The sequence below is a fragment of the Panthera leo genome, chromosome A2, assembly GCF_018350215.1.
Source record: "Panthera leo isolate Ple1 chromosome A2, P.leo_Ple1_pat1.1, whole genome shotgun sequence".
Lineage (NCBI taxonomy): Eukaryota > Metazoa > Chordata > Mammalia > Carnivora > Felidae > Panthera > Panthera leo.
In genome coordinates this window covers 73,202,287-73,222,491 of record NC_056680.1, presented here as the reverse complement: position 1 = coordinate 73,222,491, position 20,205 = coordinate 73,202,287, and the positions used below count along the sequence as shown (strand labels likewise).

At 42.3% G+C, this 20,205-nt stretch overlaps 1 protein-coding gene and 1 pseudogene across 3 annotated transcripts in view; one reads left to right on the top strand and one right to left on the bottom strand.

Moving 5' to 3' along the window:
* RALA (RAS like proto-oncogene A) overlaps positions 1-17,948 on the top strand; it is a 72,785-nt gene extending 54,837 nt beyond the window's left edge. For all 3 annotated transcript variants that reach the window (XM_042914600.1, XM_042914610.1, XM_042914615.1), the window contains 3 exons: positions 2,365-2,573; positions 7,483-7,657; positions 15,963-17,948. In XM_042914600.1, the coding sequence (XP_042770534.1) occupies positions 2,365-2,573; positions 7,483-7,657; positions 15,963-16,085 (507 nt within the window). In that variant the 3' untranslated portion in view covers positions 16,086-17,948. The remainder of the gene's footprint in view (positions 1-2,364; positions 2,574-7,482; positions 7,658-15,962) is intronic.
* A 686-nt stretch (positions 17,949-18,634) lies between these two features.
* Positions 18,635-19,670, bottom strand: LOC122213144 (annotated as a pseudogene).
* Between the last annotated feature and the right edge of the window lie 535 nt (positions 19,671-20,205).

Genomic DNA, 20,205 nt, shown 5'->3' with positions numbered 1-20,205 from the left:
TAAAGTACCTAATTGAGACTTAAAGTTGACGTACATAGGTGTCCTGTGATAACTTTAACAATAGTAATGATAATAATAATTTTTTTTTAAGTTTTATTTACTACTCTCTACACCCAACGTGAGGCTTGAACTCATGACCTAGAGATCAAGAGTCACATGCACCTCCAACTCAGCCAGCCAGGTGCCCCAATAATAAAATAATTTTAATAATCATGGAGAAATCAATTGTAGTATTTGGCTTAGCATATACTCATCATTAAACAAGTAAAGGCTATGGCCCTAAAATATAATCACTAGAAGGTTACAGATTTGTGTTCCTGTATTTATGTTGGACTTTATTTCCCTAGAGTTAAGACAGCAATATAGCCTTTCCCCAGAGGGCTCTTATCAAGCCTAAATGATTTAAGAGTTGATAATCCAGTTTAAACATTTATCCTCAATTCTTCCAGTAGAAGCAGGGTTTTATGATTATTCTTTCTTACTTAATCTTCATAACAATCCTGCATGGTATGGTAGTATCCCCATTTTACGGATGAGAAAACAGAACCCCAGGGAGATTACCCAACCCAAGAAGAGTGATCTCCAATGAGTGACCAAGCTCTAAGCCTGGTCTCTTGACAACAAATCCTGCAGATCCTTACCACCCGATGTCTCCTATTTCCTGCTCATCAGCATTCTGTCACACACAAAACGCTTCCATCAGTTATCTTGTTCGCTGGGGACTATAATAAAAAATTTGGAAAGAGAGGAGATTGAAATGGTACTTTAAATGAAATTGCTGATTTATCTGTTCAATCTGTTTTCCCTACTACTCATTTTAATAACTAGTCTTTCAAACTAATCGCTAATTTCAGGCCCCTTCTTGACAATATGGAGGAGGTCAAAAGTAAGACTGTTCACAGGGTGCCTGAGTGGCTCAGTCGGTTAAGCATCCAACTCTTGATTTCGTCTCAGGTCATGATCTCATGTTTGTGGGTTTGAGCCCCTCATCTGGCTCTGCACTGACAGTGTAGTAGTGCCTGCTTGGGATTCTCTCTTACCCTCTCTCTCTGCCCCTCACCCACTGTGTGCATGTTCTCTCTCTTTCTCTCTCTCTCTCTCTCTCTCAAAATAAATAAATAAATAAACTTTTAAAAAAGGTAAGACTGCTCACATACCTTACATTTGATGAATGCTTAACTTTTCATTTAGTATTGATAAATACTAATATTCACCATAGTATCTGATGTGCTATCTGAATATTTGTATTTGATATTCATAAATTTGCAAATAAAAATTAGCATGTAAATATGGTAGAATGTCCCATAGCCTTTATAGTTACAAATACACTGTGTTCGTATTTTTAATAATTATTTAGTGAGCGTCTACATGTTTCAGGCATGTTCTAAGCTCTGGGAGATGGAGTGATGAGTAGAATAGTCAAGTCCCTACTCCCAAGGGTTAAATTCTAGTAGAGGGATATAGACATTGAGCCAATATATAAGAACATATCAGATAATGAAAATACTTATAGGAACTAATAAAAAAAACCCTACAAAAGTGTGTATGTATACATCCTTACATGCTAACAATGATACAGTGATCAAAAATATCAAGGGGAGATTTATAGAGTTGAAGATAGATGTGGGAATGTAAAGTTGTTTAGTTGTACTATTATTTTAAAAATCAGATGTTTAGAGAGAGATCTAAAAGTTCATGATTTGCCACTCTACTGAGTAGTATAAGTCACTTTTTTGATTTGGTTCATTTTAGAAAAGAGATTTCACAACTCTCAATGCTTACCTAAATATTGAGTTACTTTCAAGTTATTTCCACAATTCTGGCATGAAAATTTATATTTAGTGTCACATTGAAAAGAATTTTTATGTATTTGATTAAATATATTTATAATCAGGGTGCCTGGGTGGCTTGGTCGGTTAAGCGTCCGACTTCGGCTCAGGTCATGATCTCACGGTTCGTGAGTTCGAGCCCCGCGTCGGGCTCTGTGCTGACAGCTCAGAGCCTGGAGCCTGTTTCAGATTCTGTGTCTCCCTCTCTCTCTGCCCCTCCCCTCTTCATGCTCTGTCTCTCTCTGTCTCAAAAATAAATAAACGTTAAAAAAAAATTTTTTTTTAAATATATGTGTAATAGCTTTTGTAGGTATGGTGTTTTAAGGAAGAAAACAGCACCGTTTTCAAGCTGTAAACAGTCTAGACTTAATCATTTAACCCTGGCTTTTTACAAATGTCGAAGCCACCAAATTACCTAAAATGAAAATTTAAATTAATGAGTTTTTACTATCGGGGAAACCTGAATGAAAAGTACATGGGACCTCTCTGTACTATTTCAGCAGCTTCACGTGAATCTCTATTTCATCTTCTGTAGTTTGTGGAGGACTACGAGCCTACCAAAGCGGACAGCTATCGGAAGAAGGTCGTGCTGGATGGGGAGGAAGTGCAGATCGATATCTTGGATACAGCTGGGCAGGAGGATTACGCTGCAATTAGAGACAACTACTTTCGGAGTGGGGAGGGTTTCCTCTGTGTCTTCTCGATTACAGAAATGGAATCCTTTGCAGCCACAGCTGACTTCAGGTGTGTCAGGGACGAATGCCGTTGTACAGGTGTCCTCCCCAGAAACAAGTGGACAACCAGAGGTGGTTACTTGTTAGTCTTTCCCTCTGCGTGCAGTTGTGTTTATTCCCTCTTTGATGGTAGTGCGTGACTCCATCCACAGTGCATGTACACTCAGGTGTTCCGTGTACGTCGTGTAATCTTCCAGCCATCCCCGTGCCCTCTGTATTGGCGCGTGAGATGGTGGCAGCCTCAGTCCCCAAAGTCTGTTAGGCATTACTGGAGTATTTCTCTTCAGAGTACAGTACTGATGCTGCTGGAATAGTTGATGCTTGGATCACATCATGGAGCTCTGACCCAGATTTCAGATCTTTCTGCGTTAGTCACTGGCTTTACAGCACCTGTGTGATGCTGAGCGGGCACATCGCCATCCTCCTCACCACACAGATGCCCCGACAGTGCACACCGATTATCTTAATAGAAGTAGGGGCGCCTGGGTGGCTCAGTCGGTGAAGCGTCCAACTTCAGCTCAGGTCATGATCTCGTGGTTTGTGAATCCAAGCCTCACATCGGGCTCTGTGCTGACAGCTTGGAGCCTGGGGCCTGCTTCAGATTGTGTCTCCCTCTCTCTCTGCCTCTCCCCCACTTGTGCTCTGTCTCTCTCTGTCTATCAAAAATAAATAAATGTAAAAAAAAAAATTAATAGAAGTAATAATACCGTAGAGTGGTACACTGGGTTGTGTGATACAATAGTTTTTATATCTCACTTACTATTTGCCTAATCAAATTCTGTCATCCATTTGGTTTGCAGGGGGGCGGTTGGTGAAGGGGAGAGGGGTTCTTTTTTTTGTTCGTTTTGTTTTTTGAGGGGGGAGAGGGGTTCTAAGGGAAATATGCCATGAATAAGTTCTTGAATAGCCTCAGTTACTACATGCGTAATCAAAAGTAGTCTTTTTTTTTTTAATTTTTTTTAAATGTATATTTATTTTTGTTAGAGACAGAGCACAAGTGGGGGAGGGGCAGAGAGAGGGAGACACAGGATCCAAAGCAGGCTCCAGGCTCTAGGCTGTCAGCACAGAGCCTGACGCGGGGCTCGAACTCACAAACCGTGAGATCATGACCTGAGCCGAAGTCAGACGCTTAACCGACTGAGCCACCCAGGCGCCCCAAAAGTAGTCTTTAATTATATATTTTTTATTTCTGTTTAAGTATTTGCCTTGATATAAGGGACACAAAAGAAGCATGTGGTGAACCCTCTGTTTTCAAGATTCACACAGCCTAGATGATGAAGGCCTGAAACCAAGAGCAAGGTAGTGACAGAGTAGGAGATGTGGGCAGTGATGATTACAAGGACCAGGAGAGGAGAGGAGCTCAGAGGCCTTCTTGAGATAGATGAGCATGAAGGATGAGAAGGATTTCCACAGATAAGGAAAGAAGTTTTCCAGCACTTGAGCAAGAACTGAACCTGGGCTTACATAAAGCCTCCTTTCCGTGTGCATTCGAAAGTGTCAAGAACTCAGGGAATCTCAAGGACAAAACACGTCATTGAGAAACTTTTAAAATGCACATCTATTTGTAAAATTAACTTTGTTGTCTCGAAAGAAGGAGTTACGTATGGGATAAAGTGCACACGGTGGCAGGCCCTGCTAACTTACAGTCCTGGGAGACGTGTTGAAAGTTAGAGAACTGTCAGTGCTTATTCACTCATTCAGCACATATTTGAGCGCTTACTATGGAGCAAGTCCTGTTCTAGGTGATGGGATAAATGTGTCACCGTAGTTGCCAAAGCCAAAGTGGTGTCTCAAGGGAATAAAGAGAGTAAGAATCTTGGGCTGTGGCTTTTACAGAAAATAAGTGAATCATTCATTACTCTTCTGTTGTCCCTCCAGTGTGTTGCCCTTCCCATAACAGTCCCGGTGACTCAGTGGCGACACAGGAAAGGCATTTTTGAGACAGTCCGAGTGGTTGCGCTCCACCTGGTCTGACCTGCAGAGTGTGGCACCAGCGGCGGCTCCTCTCTTCAGCCTTCCTGGGCCTCCTGTCCCCAGGGCGGAACCCACTGCTTGCTCCTCTGTGTGCAGAGTGCCTGCCCCCACTCTGAGAGCACACTCGCTGCACTTGTAGCATCAGCTTGATTTGCATGTGTTTTTCCTGACCAGGAGAAAACTCTTGAGAGCAGGACCCATTTCCTATCCACCTGAGGATCCCCGGGACCCATATTTGGTACCATTCCTGGCATATATCATACAGGGCATGTTTAGTAAACGTTTGATAGAAATGTTAGAAAATGTTCTTTTTTTTTTTTTCTGGTTCTCACTTTTCTTATGTCAAAAATGAAAAAGTTGGACCAGTTTATAAAAGTACTTTCCTATTCTAAAATTCTATAATAGCCTCTAAAACTCCGCTTAAAGGGAGCATCACATTAAGTCAAATGCGTAGGAAGGTTGTAGATATAGCAGTGCCTTTCTCTGACATCCAGGAAAGTAGCTAATTAAAACCAGCTAATTAACTCTCATGAATATTGTCTTCTCACCTCTGAACCCAGAAGGTCCAGGCTTTCCAACGCCACATTTCTGATAGCATTAATCACACTGTATTTTCAGTATTGGTCTTCCTGGAGCATTGGACTCAGTAACTTATGAGGTATTTATTAAGAAATAAGTTAATGACTATATCTACATGCGACCAGAAGTACTGGTCACAAATGCCAGAGTCAGTCTCTGGTGGTTAGTGAGATTAAGTGGTAAGTCAGGTGTTGTTAACATCTTAGTGTGAGGCTGTTGATCACAAAGGAAACTGGTTAAGGAGGTTACAGCAAATTTGTTGTCACCAGCAGTAGAAAAAGATTTAGACTGGCTGATATCCCCTTCACAAATACGTCATAAATTTAATAGTAGTGATGGTGAGTGTTGACGTGCTCTTTGCAAGAGATCATGTGGATGGTAGACAACATCACAGCCCTGTAGTACAGCTTAGCATGTGTCACCAAGTCCCTGTGCCTGGCTGACATTGTAACTTCCTAAAAGGATGGGTAATAGGCTAAGTACCAGTCAGTGGAAGATGGAGGTGACTATATGGTCTACAATCTGTTCACGGTAGAAAAACTAGGAATTAAAAAAAAAAAAAAGTTAGGGGGACCTGGATGGCCCAGTCAGTTAGCATCTGACTCTTGATTTTGGCTCACGTCATGATGTCACAGTTCATGGGATTGAGCCCTGTGTCAGGATCAGGAACTGGGTGCGGAGCCTGCTTAAGATTCTCTCTCTCTCCCTTTCTCTCAGCCGCTCCCTCTCTCTCTGTCTCTCTTTTTCTCTCTCTCTCTCAAAAAAAGAAAGAAAAACTAGGAATTCAGGTCCAAAGAGCTGCCTACAAACACTGAGTCTGTTAGAATATTTACAACAACATCGGAAATCAGGTGAATGAAGTGATATGAAAGGTAGTAACACTGCCTAATACTCATACAGTGCTCACCACACACTAGACACTTCGAAGCATTAACAAGACAAGCCAGATACTAGCGAATTTCATGGATTCTAAGGCACCCATTTTTTACATCTTATCTCTTAAAATCAGAAGCACAAAATCTAAGAAGCACAAAATGGACAAATCTGAGATCAAGGCTTGATGAAGATTCATACTCAGTCTCTCAAATGTATCTTATCATGATAGATCCTCGCAAAACCAGGTATACTCTGCTGACCTGTCATCCCAATAATCCCTTTAATTTTCTCGTTTTCTCTTAGTCTGAACTATTTGTGTTCCTGTAGTTCCAACGTCTTTTAATAATTTCAGAGGGGAGGCACCGGTAAGTTAGCAAGAAAGTGTTGATTTTATAAGAAAACCACTTTCTCCAACATAGTAATAATAATGATTAAGAACAGCTAACGTTTACTGAATATTTACTACGTGCTGGGCACAACTCTAAGTACTTTGCGTTTCATCCTCATAGCAACCTTATAAGGAAGGTATTATTGTTAGCCCCATGTTACGCATGGGAAACTGAGGCAAAGAAGTACTTTGCTCACAGTCACCTAAGGAGGACAGAGAGCCATGATACCTTTGGAACTGGTGACAGCATATAACTTCTCTGTGAATACAAAAGCTGTACTCCAGAGCAGACTTGCAGAGATTTCTGGCACGTGTGGGGTTTTTTAAAACATTTGGTAGGACCATTGATATGATGTAATAGGAATGGCACTCTCTCCCTCTGTGGTCTTCCTCCCCAAATCCCATGACCCCAATTTAATCATGAGAAAAACATCAGACAAATACCAGTTGAGAGATTTTCTACAAATTAGCTGACCAGCACGTCTCAAAACTGTCAAGGTCATCAAAACCAAGGCAAGTCTGAGAACTGTCAGAGTCACATGGAATCTAAGGCAAGATGACAGCTAAATGTCATGTGGTGTCCTGGATGGGATCTTAGGACAGGAGGGAAAAACTGAAAACATCTGAATAAAATTTGGACTTCAGCTAATAATGATGTATCAAGATTGGTCCCTTCGCTATGATAAATGTACCACGCTGACGTAAGGTGTTAACAGTAGGGGAAACAGGGTGTGGAGAATACGGCAACTCTCTGCACTGTCTTCACTACTTTTTGCAAATCTAAAACCATCCTTACGTTGAAAGCTTATTTTCAAAAACACTTGGAGGAAGTAGCCTTTGACACTTTGATTTTGTGCCTCCACTACCATATTGCTACTCTCTTCAGTGTATTTTCCCTTCGACAGTGAAGTGTGTAATTCAAGTGGTTGGTGGTAGAATAAGGAAGAGGTGCAGCACACGCCCTACCGTGCCATGAATGAGTTAATTGTTGTTATGTAGACACACACACACGTAAAGGCTAATGGCAGATGGTGTTAGTTATTTTGTTAGCTTAACCTGTGGGGGTGATATTAATATTTCTTTCTCATTTTCTTTTATCCAGGGAGCAGATCTTAAGAGTAAAAGAAGATGAGAATGTTCCATTTCTGCTGGTTGGTAACAAATCAGATTTAGAAGATAAAAGGCAGGTTTCTGTAGAAGAGGCGAAAACCAGAGCCGACCAGTGGAATGTCAACTATGTGGAAACATCTGCTAAAACTCGAGCTAATGTTGACAAGGTAAAGGGTGGCTGTCCTTACTGCTACATCACGTTAATAAGCTGATTTGCTTTAACTCAGCTGCATTTTGTCCAGAGATTTGTGAAACTTTCAAATGGTGATTTAGTATGTGCTGATTATTATCTGCCCTAAATGCTCAAGTGCAACATGTTAGGCATTTCTCACTTCACCTTGTCCTCAGGCTCCCAAGAGACATTAAAACATGAGACACCACAGCTAAGTGGTTTTTTTCTAGCGCTAACAGGATTTCTGACCCGAATCGCTGCCTTTTCTTAATTTTTCTTTTTTCTTACCCTGAGCGGCTGGATAATTTAGAAGTGTCCTCTGAGCTGACACCTGCCCAGCCCTATTTAAGTTCTCAAAAGTAAAGGTACCTCCAAAGACAAAGGAGCCCCAGATAAGAGGGCTTTGAAATCTGTTACTACACCTATGCCCCTACCCTCACCTCTGTTTCCCCCTGAGCCCTCTTCTTTGTCCACATTGGCCCTTCGCCGAGTCCAGGCCAGGAACACCCTTGCCTTGTTCCTGGGAACCTGCCCACATACGTTATTTCATGCTGCTGCCGAGACCTGCGTCTTCAGTGTTTAGGAAGACTGAGGCACCGCCCCCTTGAGCCCTCCACACGAGGCCTCTTTTAGCCTCCAAGCATCTAGGCTCTACTGAGTGCCTCTCAAACTCTAACTGGCAGAAGTGTCTATGAAACTTAATACACGTGGATTCCTGGGTCTTACCCCCAGAGATTTTGCTTCATTTGCTGTGGGGTGGGACCTGAGAATTTGCATTTCTAGGAAGCTCTAGGTGGTACAGACTGTGGCCTGGTGGACCACACTTTGAGTAACACTGCTCTGGGTGGCTTTAAGTTTTAGCGAACTGGTCTGCTTGTGCCTGTAGACTCGTAATACCAATACAGAAATCATTGGGTTAAAAAAAATTAGTCTTTCTTTTCATTTGCTATGGGTTTTTTTTTTTTTAAGTTTATTTATTTAGTTTGAGAGAGTATGCATGAGCAAGTAGAGGAGGGGCAGAGAGAGAGAGAGAGACAGACAGTCCCAAGCAGGGTCCGCAGTGTCGGCACAGAGCCCAACACGGGGCTCAGACTCACAAACCATGAGATCATGACACGAGCCAAAACCAAGAGTTGGACACTCGACCAACTGAGCCACCCAGGCACCCCCAATTACTGTAGGTCTTAAGGTAATGTCACAATACTGTCTTAAGCTGATTAACTTTCTTGTCACATGGTGAGATTCCTGTAGTTCCAAGAGATCTGTACAAAATGAGTGTTATAAGATTTCTACATAGTCTATACCAGTTTTCTCCAAAGTTATGGCAAATGTATTTAAAGTACTAATAAAAATAGGTTTTAAAGTTCAGTGTGTTTGGGGTTTTGAAAGGCAGCATTGAATATTAGTGTGTGTGTGTGTGTGTGTGTGTGTTTCGTTTCTTCCAAACTGATGAGCAGTTGTAGAACATACTCTAAAACCTATTCAGACTAAGGACAGTGGGTCCAAGAGGTGAGCAGTAACCACAAAAGCTATGGAGCGGTCATTATAACAATCTCTGTGCTGTCATCTGCTGGCGTGAATTTTTTGCCATATGCATGTATTTTCAAAAGAGGAAAGTTGAAAGTGTAGGGCTATTTTAGTTACTCTGGCTGTGTAACAAAATATACCCCCAAAACTTATGGGTGAAAGTAACCATTTATTATGCTCATGGAATCTCTGGGCCAAAGTTTTGGACAGATCACAGTGGAGTTGGCTCGTTTCAGTTCCACAGTGTCTCATGCCTCAGCTGAAAAGCTTGAAGTCTGGGAACTGGAAGCATCTTCAATTAGGTTCTGTTCTTTTCTTTCTTTTTTTTTTTTTTTTCAATTTTTTTTTTAATGTTTATTTATTTTTGAGAGAGAGAGAGAGAGAGAGTGTGTGTGAACAGGGGAGGGGCAGAGAGAGTGAGACACAGAATCCGAAGCAGCCTCCAGGCTCCAAGCTGTCAGCACAGAGCCTGATACGGAGCTCGAACCCACGAACCATGAGATCATGACCTGAGCCAAAGTCAGAAGCTTAACTGACTGAGGCATCCAGGCCCTCTGATTAAGTTCTAAAGACTGTCCACACATGCCTGATCCAGGCAGTTGACACTGGCTGTTGTCCAGGGATGGCTCGGTTCCTCGCCATGTAACCTTTTCTGTTGTGTCCTACTTTAGGCTTTCTTAGAGCAAGAGCCAGTGTCACAAGAGAATAAGAACCAGGCAGAAACCATGTCATCTTTTATGACCTAGACAGGGAAGTTACTCAGCATTATTTCCACTTCATTCTGTTGGCTGGAGTAGTCGCAAGCCCTACCCAGGTTTGGGAGGAAGGGGAATGGTCTCCACGTGCTGATGGAGAATGGTAAGATGCTGGAAGAGTGCGTAGGGAGTATTGCTGTGGCCGGTTTTGCAAAGTATCGTCTGTACTCAAGGGTCACCTCTCCAAAGCAAAATTACATTAAATGTGGACGCTTATAAACCAAGGTACGGGGGCAGAGCAGGGTGGGGGTGGGCGCCTGGGTGATTCAGTCGGTTGAGCGTCCAACTCTTGATTTTGGCTCAGGTAATGATCTCGCAGTTCGTGGGATTGAGCCCCACGTTGGGATCCACATTAAATGTAGAGCCTGCTTAAGATTCTGTTTTCCTTTGCCTGTCCTCCCACTTGCACGGATGCACACTCAGATAGATAGATAGATAAATAGAAAGAAAGAAAGAAAGAAAGAAAGAAAGAAAGAAAGAAAGAAAGAAAGAAAGAAAGGTACAAGTTCATATGGAATATTGTAACTTGATGTACTACTTACCCTGAGGAGTGACTGCCAGATAAAATACCTCAGTGGCTAAATAAAAGTAACTTGCAGCAACTATTCAGTTTCTAGAATTAGGTTATATTTGGTTTCTTGCTGAGGAAATAATGTTAATAGGTAAAGGAGCTAATATTCAATGGTGTCTGTAAGACCCAGGCACTGTGGCCAGCACAGACCATTTGTCTTTAACTCTGTAAGGCATACTCTTCTCGTGCTCACTGTTTAGATGCGGAAAAGAAGTGGAAAGATTATACACCTGATTCAACTTCAAAAGGCCTGTGATGGCATCTGCTGGCTCTGGGTGCAGCCAACCCTGGTGCTCGTGTCATTTCTGCACTGTTTTACTCGACACAATGGTGTCTCCTGTGGTGTCCCCCAGGCTGTATGTCGCCCGCTACTGGAAGCCTGGCACAGATTGTCGGGGGGTGGCAAGTGTTAATACTGGCTCCTGTTAAACTGGCATGTATCTTGTTTGTCACAAAAAACGAATACTAGCTCCTTACAAGAGTAAGGTCTCATGTCTTGTCCTCATCTGGATTCCAAATAGACCATTGGGTTGAAGTTTCAAAGAGGCAGATTTTGAATCCTCCCTGTGAAAAGCTTCAGGACCATCAGAGTGGTTGAGCCGGCTCGAGAGGGAGAGAGAGAGAGAGAGGAGAGGGAGAGGGAGAGGGAGACGGGGCCTCGCCTGTCGCAGAGGCCATGCCTGTCACAGAGGAGTCACCCAGAGGCAGAGGACCACATGGAAAACCTGCTTGTGGACTCACTGGGTGCCAGGTTCATCTGATGACCTTGTTAGTAGCCTTCTAGCTAAATGCTCCGGCTCTTTAAATCATGGCTCCAAGGTTGCTCTTAATTTTTTTTTTTTTTTAAGGTTGCTTTTAATTTTTAAGGAACATCTTGGAGTAATGGAAACAGATTGAGCAAGTAGATGTCAAAAAGGAGAGTGTGATTTATTATGTCAGGAGAGCCAATTTAGGTTGGGGAAAGAATTATAGGAGAAATGTAGTCTGTTTATTTTTAAGTGTTTTCATTAAAAACATGAACACATGCTTATTATATAAAGAAAAATCTGTAATATGGAGAAAAAGTGAGTCACTCCCCTCCCCTTCCTGTAAGGTAACCAACCACTGCTGATCAGGTGTGTCTTTCCAGACATTTATCTACACTTACAGACCGGCGTGTAGAATCTGAGGGAAAGCTTGTGTTTGCTTGTTTTCCCCCCATATAAATAGGACTTTTGTAGTGTATGTAGCACATTTATATACATATGGTGTATATACAACATATATATAGTATTTCTGTGTATGTAGATCATGTATTTCTGTAGTTTGCTTTGTAAATTTCATAACAGATGTAGTTGTTTCCATGCCGTTACATATAGACATACCACATTCTTGTAAACATCTAGGAAGTGTTTCATAGTTGGGCTTTTTCGTAATTCAGCCATTTTCCCGTGAGTGACGTGCCGATTGCCCGCTGTGTCTTCTCTCACAGCAGTGCTGCGGTGAGCTTTCTGTGCACCCATGCAAGGTGCATTGTGAATTTTAATAACCGGGTGCCCTCCAGAAAGCGTCCTTACTTGCACCAAAACCCTCTCCCCACTGTCTTCCCAGCACCAGGTAAAGCAACCTTTCAAAGTCACCGGGGAGGTGGCTAAACCATTGTTTCTTGATAATTAATGAGACGTGTTATAGTTGATTCATGGGCCATTCCATTTGTACATTTTCTGTGAACTCTGAAATTACTTTCTTTTCTGCCCATTGATCTTACGGCTTTATTATTTTGATTCCTAAAGCGTACTTTATAGTAAAGACATTAACCGTTTGTCCATTTATGTCTGTTGTGGATATTGTCTCCTAATCCATACTACATCTTCTAACTTGGCTGACTCTTGTCTTTTGCCATGGAAAAACACTAGGGATTATGTTGTGAAATCTTTCAGTGTTTCCCTTTCTGACTCGTGGGTTCTGTGGCTTTCTTAGAAAAGCTGTCTCCCATCCTAAACTTAAAAACAATTAGAAAGTTAAAAAAAACTTACCTATAATTTTTTCCCTTCTTTTTTGTTGGCTTTTATGGTAGATCCTTAATCTGTTTGAAAATTTAATATTGTCTAAGTGCTTAAACAAACAAGGCAGAGGTTTAGATTTAAGCTAATGTCTGTTGCTGCTTTTCAAAAGAGAGGTGTTTGTCGTTTCTAGTAACTTTTGTTTTTTCAGCTGTAAGTATTGTAAGCCTAGCCTTCTGAGCCTGTTTGTATGTTTATCTAGTTTTGTCTTATTTTGACTTGTGTGAGAAGGATATCCTGTGATCTCTACTCTGGATTTAGAAGAGCCAAATTTTGTGTATACCAGGTTGCCCTAAAATGGGAATGGGAAAAGAAAGGAGACAGGAGAAGAAGAGGTGGGAGCAAACAGAGAAAAGTAATTTTGAAGAGTCTATATTAAAAAAAGTCAAAGGCAGCCCTGCGCTTTGGGGATGATCATGTGCCTGAGGTTGTCGAAGCCAACCCTTTATTCTTTTTTATTTTTATTTTTTTAGAGAGAGAGAGAGAGAGAGAGAGAGAACACGCAAGTGGGGGAGAGGGACAAAGAGAGAGAGAAAGATTGAATCCCAAGCAGGCATCACACTCAGCACAGAACCTAACACAGGGCTTGATCCCACGACCCTGAGATCATGACCTGATCTGAAATCAAGAGTTGGACACTCAGCCACCTGAGCCACCCAGGCACCCCCACAGCCCTTTATTCTTATCCCTAGTTATGCGTGTCCTTCCATGTGGCCGTTGGAACAGAGCTTCCATTAGCTTTAGCTCATTATAGTAGCTGATGCAGACTTTACAAGTTCCCCACAGCGTTTGCTAGTTAAGATGACCTTGGCGATTTCTAATAGGGATTCATTTGAAGTTCACTGCGGATACTTATCTAAAATTAGAAATTAAACCTTCTTCTGATGTCTATTCCATAGTGATAAGTCCACATCTGAAAGCCGCAGGGGAGTCCTCGGATATTACACGTAGCTAGTTTGGAAGCTCCCTGCCCTGATGGCCAACTGTGGACTCGAAGCACAGGGTTCTGAAATCTCCATCCTGGGGAAGCTGAGCCCATGGGCCCATGGGGTCTGTGTCACCTGTGTGTTTTCGTCTCCTGCATCCTCTGTGGATGTTCTTTGCTCACTTTTTCCCTGTTTTAACCATTCCCCTCACCTTGTGTGTTGGTCCTGTGTCCATTTGACTTAACCCACTAGTCTCTGATTGTTCCTTGCCTTATTATTTTTTTTTTAATAGCCTCCTTGCTTTCTGACTGACTTTTTGTTTTTCACTCCAGATCAGGAATCGGCCACTTTGTCTAAGAAATGCTGGTTCCGTTGGCAGGAATGGTATTTAGCAGCCAAAGCCTGGGGACTAATTTGCTTATTGCTGTTGGGCTGTCGTTGCTTTGTGTCCCTTCAGTGAAGTGCTGTCACATATGTATTCTTACAAGGAAGCAAATCCTGAGAGGCCACTGTTACTTCTGATTCAGGTTTAGCACTCGGGATTTTGACCCCTCTTCTCTTACACTGGAAGTCTTGGTTCCTAACCCACATCAACATAATTGCTCCCTTACACTGTCCTGTAGCATCTGTATAAAACTGTTCAAAAGGACGATACCACTGCTACTGGTAACAGCCAAGTTACAAAGTGATGTTGGAGATCCGTCTTTTTTATTTGTTGAGCTTTTGTTTTTGTTTTTCTGTTCGGCTTCTCTTCTGAGACGTACATTCTGTATACTGTGTTTTAAAGTCCCTCGAAATAATCCTGTCCCCCGTAGGATTATGTCACCAACTCTACGTATAGTCTTATTTGTTTTAGTTTGATTCTCAGTTTTTGGTCCAGTTTCATTTTTCAAGACGTAAGACATGTCCATTTCCAAAATAGAAGTTGTATAACGAGATGTATTCAGAGATGCCTCACTGTTCCCTGTACCCTGTTCCCTTCATCCTCAAAATAATACTAGTGTTTGGTTTCATTGTTTCTACTTCACATGCAGGCGGATCCACGTAACCCATATTCTACACACACACAGGCTCACTCTCTACCTGTGCTTTTCGGCGCCTTGCTTTTCCAGTCGGTCTCCTTTAGAGAGCTGGAGGCATGTTTGAAAAGGCACACTGGCCGTTACGTAACCCACATTTGTTGACCTAACAGCATACAGAATGCACAAGCTAACCACAATTTTTTAAATGTTTGGGGTTTTTTTTTGTTTTTTTGTTTTTTTTTTTTAAACGTTTATTTATTTTTGAGACAGAGAGAGACAGAGCATGAACGGGGGAGGGGCAGAGAGAGAGGGTGACACAGAATCGAAGTAGGCTCCAGGCTCTGAGCCATCAGCCCAGAGCCTGATGCGGGGCTCGAACTCACGGACCGCGAGATCGTGACCTGAGCTGAAGTCGGACGCTCAACCGACTGAGCCACCCAGGCGCCCCAAAATGTTTGTTTTTAATCGGTGTGGTGTCACTTCTTATTTCATGTTCTTGAGAAAAATAAAAAAATAAAATAGAAGTAATAACTGAATTTTTTAATTCAGAATTTGGGTATAAACCATAAAAGTTATTCATCCATTCATCACACACATAACTATTCGTGTACAGTGTGAGCCCTTATCCTTCTAGGCCCTTGTCTGTCTGCACTCAGACATTTGCTATTGATATTTAACTTTTGAGTTGTTACGTTAGTAATTTTTAAATTATTATACTAATATCTCTCCTTTGCCAGTTTCTAGACATCAAGACAGACTTGATAAATTCTTAGCCTCTGGTATCAAAATGACAAAGGAAGCACTCACTTTCCTTAGCTTTGTTTCTAAAAATGGACCTGAGGAAAAACCAGTTATTAAATATAAATTTTGTTAAACATAAATTAATTACTTTTAAAGATGAACTGGTAAGATACATTTATTAATTGTAAATTGCTCAAAGACGGTCCATTGAATTTTGTCTTTGGAGCTATCATCACTCGTCTTGAAAGTTGGGATGGGAAGATCAGGTTATATTTTGTGAACATTTCTACCAAAAAGCATAACTCAGAACATTTCCCGATTTTCCCAGTGTACTTGAAGAAGACTCTAGTTTTGTGCTTTCCTGTCCCTACACGCCTCAAACAGGAGCTCTTTTTTTTTTTAATGTTTATTTGAGAGAAAGAGAGCACGCATGGGTGGGGGAGGGGCAGAGATGGGGAGAGAGAATCCCAAGCCGGCTTCACACTCAGTGCAGAACCCAGAGCCCAACACGGGGCTCGATCCCACGACCACAAGGTCACAACCTGAACTGATATCAGGAGTCAGACTCTCAACCAACAGAGCCACCCAGGTGGCCCCCAGACAAAAGCTCTTAAGTAATTACTCTTACTTATTCCCAAGGTTTACCACTCCGGTTCCAAGAAGTACCAAGCTCATACTATCTGGTGGCTTTATTTACCCTATTTTTTTCTTTCTAGGTATTTTTTGACTTAATGAGGGAAATTCGAGCCAGAAAAATGGAAGACAGCAAAGAAAAGAATGGAAAAAAGAAGAGGAAAAGTTTAGCCAAGAGAATCAGAGAAAGATGCTGCATTTTATAATCGAAGTCCAAACTCCTTTCTTATCTTGACCATACTAATAAATATAATTTATAAGCATTGCCATTGAAGGCTCAATTGACTGAAATTACTTTAACGATTTGGAAATTGTTATGTATCACTAAAAGCATGAATTGGAACTGCACTGAGAGTCAAATTCACTTAAAAAAGAAATTAATGTGGCTTCACCAAGAAGCAGAGTTCAACTTCTCTCATAATTGCCTACATTTATCGCGGTCCTGAATGTAGCGTATGGGCTTGTGTGTCGCGGGCAGTCTTTCTGGAACTGTTAGAGCCGAGACGGGGTGGGAGGGATGAGAGGAAAGGCTACTTCCTCTGGTTTATTACAAAGCTTAAATTTTATATCATTTTAAAATGTCTTGGTCTTCTACTGCCTTGAAAAATGACAATTGTGAACATGGTAGTTAAACTGTACCACTTTTTTTTAACCATTGTTATGCAAAATATAGAAGAAAAGTTATTGGCATGATTGTTGCATATAGTTAAATTGAGAGTAATTCATCTGTGAACCTGCATTAATTACCTGGTGATTAACGTAGAAAAGTGATGTAAACTTGTACATGGAAATTTTTGAATATGCCTTAATTTAGAAACTGAAAAGTACCCGGTTGTGTCATTCTGGATGTGTCCCCGCTGGTGCCGTGGGCCCATTGCCCCACGTTTCCTGGTGAGAGTATTTGCCTGGTATGGAGTACAACTTTTGTATAGACGATTCTTGCAAAATAACTGTCTGCTAGGAGTCTGTCCAAACTTAAAATGTGTGCCATACTCTGGTTCTCGAAAGTAAGGGTCCAGAGCTCCTTGATCGCTTTTCATTAACCATAAGGTAGTTTGACATGAAGGGCCAGCCCATACTTGTAAGATAATTGTAGACTGTGGGGATTCAGTACAGTTGTTTCGGTGAACCCTCGGTCCCTGGAACTCCCTTTTTACAAGTGGTGAGCGTGTGTTAAGTTGTTGGTCTCTCGGGAGCAGGGCACAGGAAAGGTGTCGTTAATGCTAATGCATTTTGCACTAGAACATTCGGGAAGGTGTGCGTGCTTGCGGCCGGTTCATTTCTACATTTGCACTTAGGAGGTGACAGTTTGGCTGCGGGAGAGTTACCGGGAGTCCCTGTAGTCCGTGTTCATAATGGAGAACACCGGAGCCACACTTTCCTAACGCTAACATCACGCAGTGAACCCCGAGTATGGTGCAGAAGGCATGTTTGGCATCTGCAGACCGAACACCAGCCTGTGTCGCCCTGGCGTGCCGTGCCCACTGGAGGAATTCTAGCATGCTGTTTGGGAACATAATTTCAATGGGAAATATACCACTGTCCAGATTTTTGTTATCTTCTTCAGAATGGGGCTAAGACGGCTAATTCAATAAACTTTGTCTTTCTTTTTGCTCAGTCCTGATTTCAACAAGTGAAAAATGCATTCAGGCGTTCCAGGTAACGGGTGTGTATGTGAAGTTAACAAAAATAGGCTTTTTAGGAACTCAGCTCTTTAGATATTACATCTGACTTGTCATGTTAAATATTTGTCCTCAAAGGGTTTGAGATGTACATCTTCCGTTTCGTATTTTTCATAGGCTATGCCGTGTGCAGAATTCAAGTTACCAATGTAACCCTGGCCCCGCGGGCCCGGCGGTCTCCGTGTGTACTCATCACAGTCTTATTTAACCAGGGGTCCTAACCACTAACATTGTGACTTTGCTTTGAGACCTTTCCTCTCCTGGGTACTGAGGTGCTATGAAGCCAACTGACAAAGACGCATCACATGTCTTAGGCTGATGCCACTACCCGATTGGTTTATTTGCAATTTGAGCCATTTAAAGACCAATAAACTTCCTTTTTTTAAATGCTTGTGGTGTTACTTGATGTTTACAATATATGTAACATGTAAAATTCAGACGACCCGACCTGGGCCTCTTCATCAGAGATTTTAAAGCCACTGAGTGTCTTGAACTCTCAGTTTAGGGCTTTCTTTTGAGTGATGCCAGATTTCCTGGATAATAGAGTCATTGCTCAGGCTCAGGGAGGGCTCAGAAATGGGAGGACCCCATGTGCACGATTACGTGGAAGATACCGTTATGCGGTCACAACTGCGCATTACTTTTAGAAGACTGCCAAACTAAAATGGCTGGGGGCCAGCTTTATATCATGTTCTAATCGGAATGATCCCCAGAGACCATTTAATTTCCAATTGTGGCAGGAGTAACCATGCTGTTACCTACCATTCCTTTCTTTTCTTTCTTTTTCCTTCCTTCCTTCCTTCCTTCCTTCCTTCCTTCCTTCATTTCTCCTTTTTTCTTTCTTGTTGATAAAGTAAAAATTTGGATTATTCATCTGTTCATGACACAGTACACAAGAGGCAAAGCGTTTCACATAGGTGTCCCTTCCAACTCCCTGAAATGTTAATTTCTTTCACTAAAAAGACTAGACATGAGAGGCAGACGGTGCTTAGGCAACTGAAATAAAGATGGTGAGGGGACACTGCTAAGGTCATCCTCACGGGGACGGGCACAAGGGGGCTGTCAGTCACAAGCTATTTTCTAAAACTTAGCTGGAAACAAAGCACCACTCCTGGCCGCTCCTGCTGTCGTGGGCCTCGGTCACCCCCATCACACAGGTATGGCAATGCTTTCTGATGGTTGCCCTTCCTGTCTTGCTGGATGCTGTACTATGGGGACTTGCTGTACTTTCTCATGAATTCAGACCTCATTTTCACCAGGTCCGCTGCACTGCGAGAGACCATGATTCTAGTCAGGATTTTATCGTGAGTATCCTTGCCCTTCATGGAGTCGTACAGTCAGCAGAATACTGGGGCTTGTCCTGAATGCACTGGACCGGGTTCAGGAAAACATCTTCCAGGTGTCCTTTGACTCCTTGATGCTCTCCAGCATGTCCTAGCTCAGTAGCTTTTTATCCCTAGAAGTAGCCAGACACTTTCTGGAGGTGACACACTCTTCACTCATGGTGCGGATCCACTTGAACACATCAGTTCCTTTCCTCTTCACTCCAGCATCATAGAGATCCTGGGCATCTTGGTCAGTCGGTTTATGATCGATGACAGAGTCGTCTTCCATTCTACCCTTTTTGAGGGCAACCGTCGGCTTGCAGAAGTCACCAGATGTGTCAGAAACGATGTCCTCCAGATCAGGCTTGTACATTTCCTTGTAGATTCTGTTAACTTCTTGAAGCTCCTGGTTGGTCCTTGAGCAGATGATCTCAATGAGAGAGTCCCCATCAGTCCCTAGCCCCTTCATGGAGGTTTTCAGCTCAGAAGCATCACACGGAGCAGGTGGCTGGACAAGGCTAACTTCAGAGCTGATGCAAGTTTCTTTTTGGTCCTTCTCTGGTAGGCAAAGGCAATATCCTCTGTTCTTGGTGCGGTTGGTCAAAATGTTGACAATGGTGACCTCATCCACACCTTTGGTCTTGATGGTCATTTCAGTGTTCAGAGGATCACTCTCAGGCTGATCAAGATTGGTGTGCTCTTGGACGGACCTGTATGCACTTGGGAATGTGGAGTGATCACCCTCCAAACTGAGCTTGGAGAGAATTTCATGAACAGCAGACATTTTTTTAAAAGTTTTATTTACTTATTTTGAGAGAGAGACAGAGAACACCAGTGGGGGCGAGGCAGAGAGAGGAGAGAGAGAATCCCAAGCAGGCTCTGCACTGTCAGCACAGATCCCGACTCGGGGCTCGATCTCAAAAACCGTGAGATCATGACCTGAGCCAAAATCAAGAAGAGTCGGACATTTAACCGACCGAGCGGGCCAGGTGCCCCACTTTTCTTAGTTAATTCATAAGCAGTGCCAGAATGAGCACATATAAGTTATAACTGGCATAGTTTTAACCTCACTGGACCCATGTTTAACACCAGTATGGGGTATGATGTTACATATATACCAAACAGAGGTTAGATTAAATTCTGGTCTTAAACTAAATCAGAGTTTCATGTCTCACCATTCTGGGACAAGGACATAAAACTTAATATTTGGCAACCATCAAAGCATTTACCAAAAGTTCCTGTAAAGATTTCAAAGTAATGCTTTTGATTTAACCCAGTGTTAGAAGTCTCCTTTAGCAAATTACTTAGGAAGTCAAGAG